Consider the following 1,535-nt stretch of genomic DNA (forward strand, 5'->3'; position numbering starts at 1 on the left):
TACAGGAGAGTAAATAACTAACATTTACAGCACAGAGATGGATGCGGGAACAAGATAAGGAGGGTTCTGTGGTCTGGAGCTCTGGTACAGCAGTTATGCCTTGAGGGGTCTGGAAAAGATAACTCCTATTTCAAAGGCGTGTTACCTTAGATGTGAAAAAACATAGACAGGCTTACTTAAGGTAAAAAAAAGGACCTTTGCCAAGGAAGCTATAAGCCTAAAACGTGACTACCCACCATGACTGACTGTTAGGAATTTTTTGTTCAGAACACCCTATATGAGTGATGGTGAACCTTTTGAGCTCGGCGTGTCAGCACATTGGGCTGACACTCTATCCACTGAGCCAAACCGGTTTCGGCGAAGACGTATATTTTTGATATTTATTTTATATATTTAAATGCCATTTGACAAAGAAAAATCAACCAAAAAAAATGAGTTCGCATGTCACCTCTGACACACGTGTCATAGGTTCACCATCACTGCCATATATGGTTACTTTCAGTCCCTGAATTTGTACAGCGCACAATGCAAGCCTCCCCCGAGGTTGTCGGGTTTGGTATGTGGCCCCTTTTTCGTCCACAGTAGAAATGGGTGAGGGCAGGGAGCCTGAGGTGGGGAACATGGGGCAGTATAAACAGCTAGTGTCACAGTGTGGGAGCCTGAAGCAGCTGATCTGTCAGCATCCAGGGACTGCAAGAGTCCAGAGAGGGGCAGAGGCAGCAGGGGTAATTAGAGGCTGATGGCTGCTCACCCTCCCAGAATGCCCACCAGCCTGCTGTGCAGGGAACAGCTGCCCTCTGGGTTACAGAGGAGCCTCATTCCAGGTGTACCCTGTGGAGAAAGGCCATTGAACCTGGTAGACCAGCCCACAGCCAGGAGGTTCTAAATCTCGCTTCAGTCCCAGCACGGTGCCAAAAAGCGAGACAACACTTAATGAGAGTGAATAGCTTGTAAGTCAAAATGAAGTAAAAACACAAATTTGGACATTAAAATAGATTCCCATTTATATTAAAAATGGAAATATTCTACTTAAATAATAATTCATCTGGGTCTTCTTGTACAATACAAACTTCTTCCATGGGAGTCTGCTGATTTTGAGGCCAGCAACTCTTCTCACATGTGTAAATTAGAACTGTTCCAAATTCCACAGAAAGACCTGAAAAATATAACAAAGTCAGGATCCCAGCAAAGAGCAACTGTTATGAGATACACTCAATATTTGAGTTTGCTTAGTGGAGAAAGTCCACTCTGGAGAAAGACTTTAGGTTTGTATTCCAGCTCTACTACTTTTAGCAAGTGACTTACCTCTGTGTAATAATGATTAGATTCATCTCAATGTTGTGAGGGGGATTAAATAAACTAGTCCAGCCCTAACCGGTTTGGCTCAGTGGATAGACCATCAGCCTGCGGACTCAAGGGTCTCAGGTTCAATTCTGGTCAAGGGCATGTACCTTGGTTGCGGGCACATCCCCAGTAGAAGGTGTGCAGGAGGCAGCTGATCGATGTTTCTAACTCTCTATCCCTCTCCCTTCCTC

General features: G+C 44.8%; 1 protein-coding gene across 1 annotated transcript in view; it reads right to left on the reverse strand.

The window, feature by feature from the left end:
- Positions 1-978: 978 nt before the first annotated feature.
- Positions 979-1,535, reverse strand: part of PDCD2L (programmed cell death 2-like) — a 20,299-nt gene continuing 19,742 nt past the window's right edge. The window contains exon 5 of the mRNA XM_006762256.2: positions 979-1,156. Within this exon, the coding sequence (XP_006762319.2) occupies positions 1,026-1,156 (131 nt within the window). The 3' untranslated portion in view covers positions 979-1,025. The remainder of the gene's footprint in view (positions 1,157-1,535) is intronic.

The sequence above is a fragment of the Myotis davidii genome, unplaced genomic scaffold, assembly GCF_000327345.1.
Source record: "Myotis davidii unplaced genomic scaffold, ASM32734v1 scaffold77, whole genome shotgun sequence".
NCBI classification, from domain to species: Eukaryota; Metazoa; Chordata; class Mammalia; order Chiroptera; family Vespertilionidae; genus Myotis; species Myotis davidii.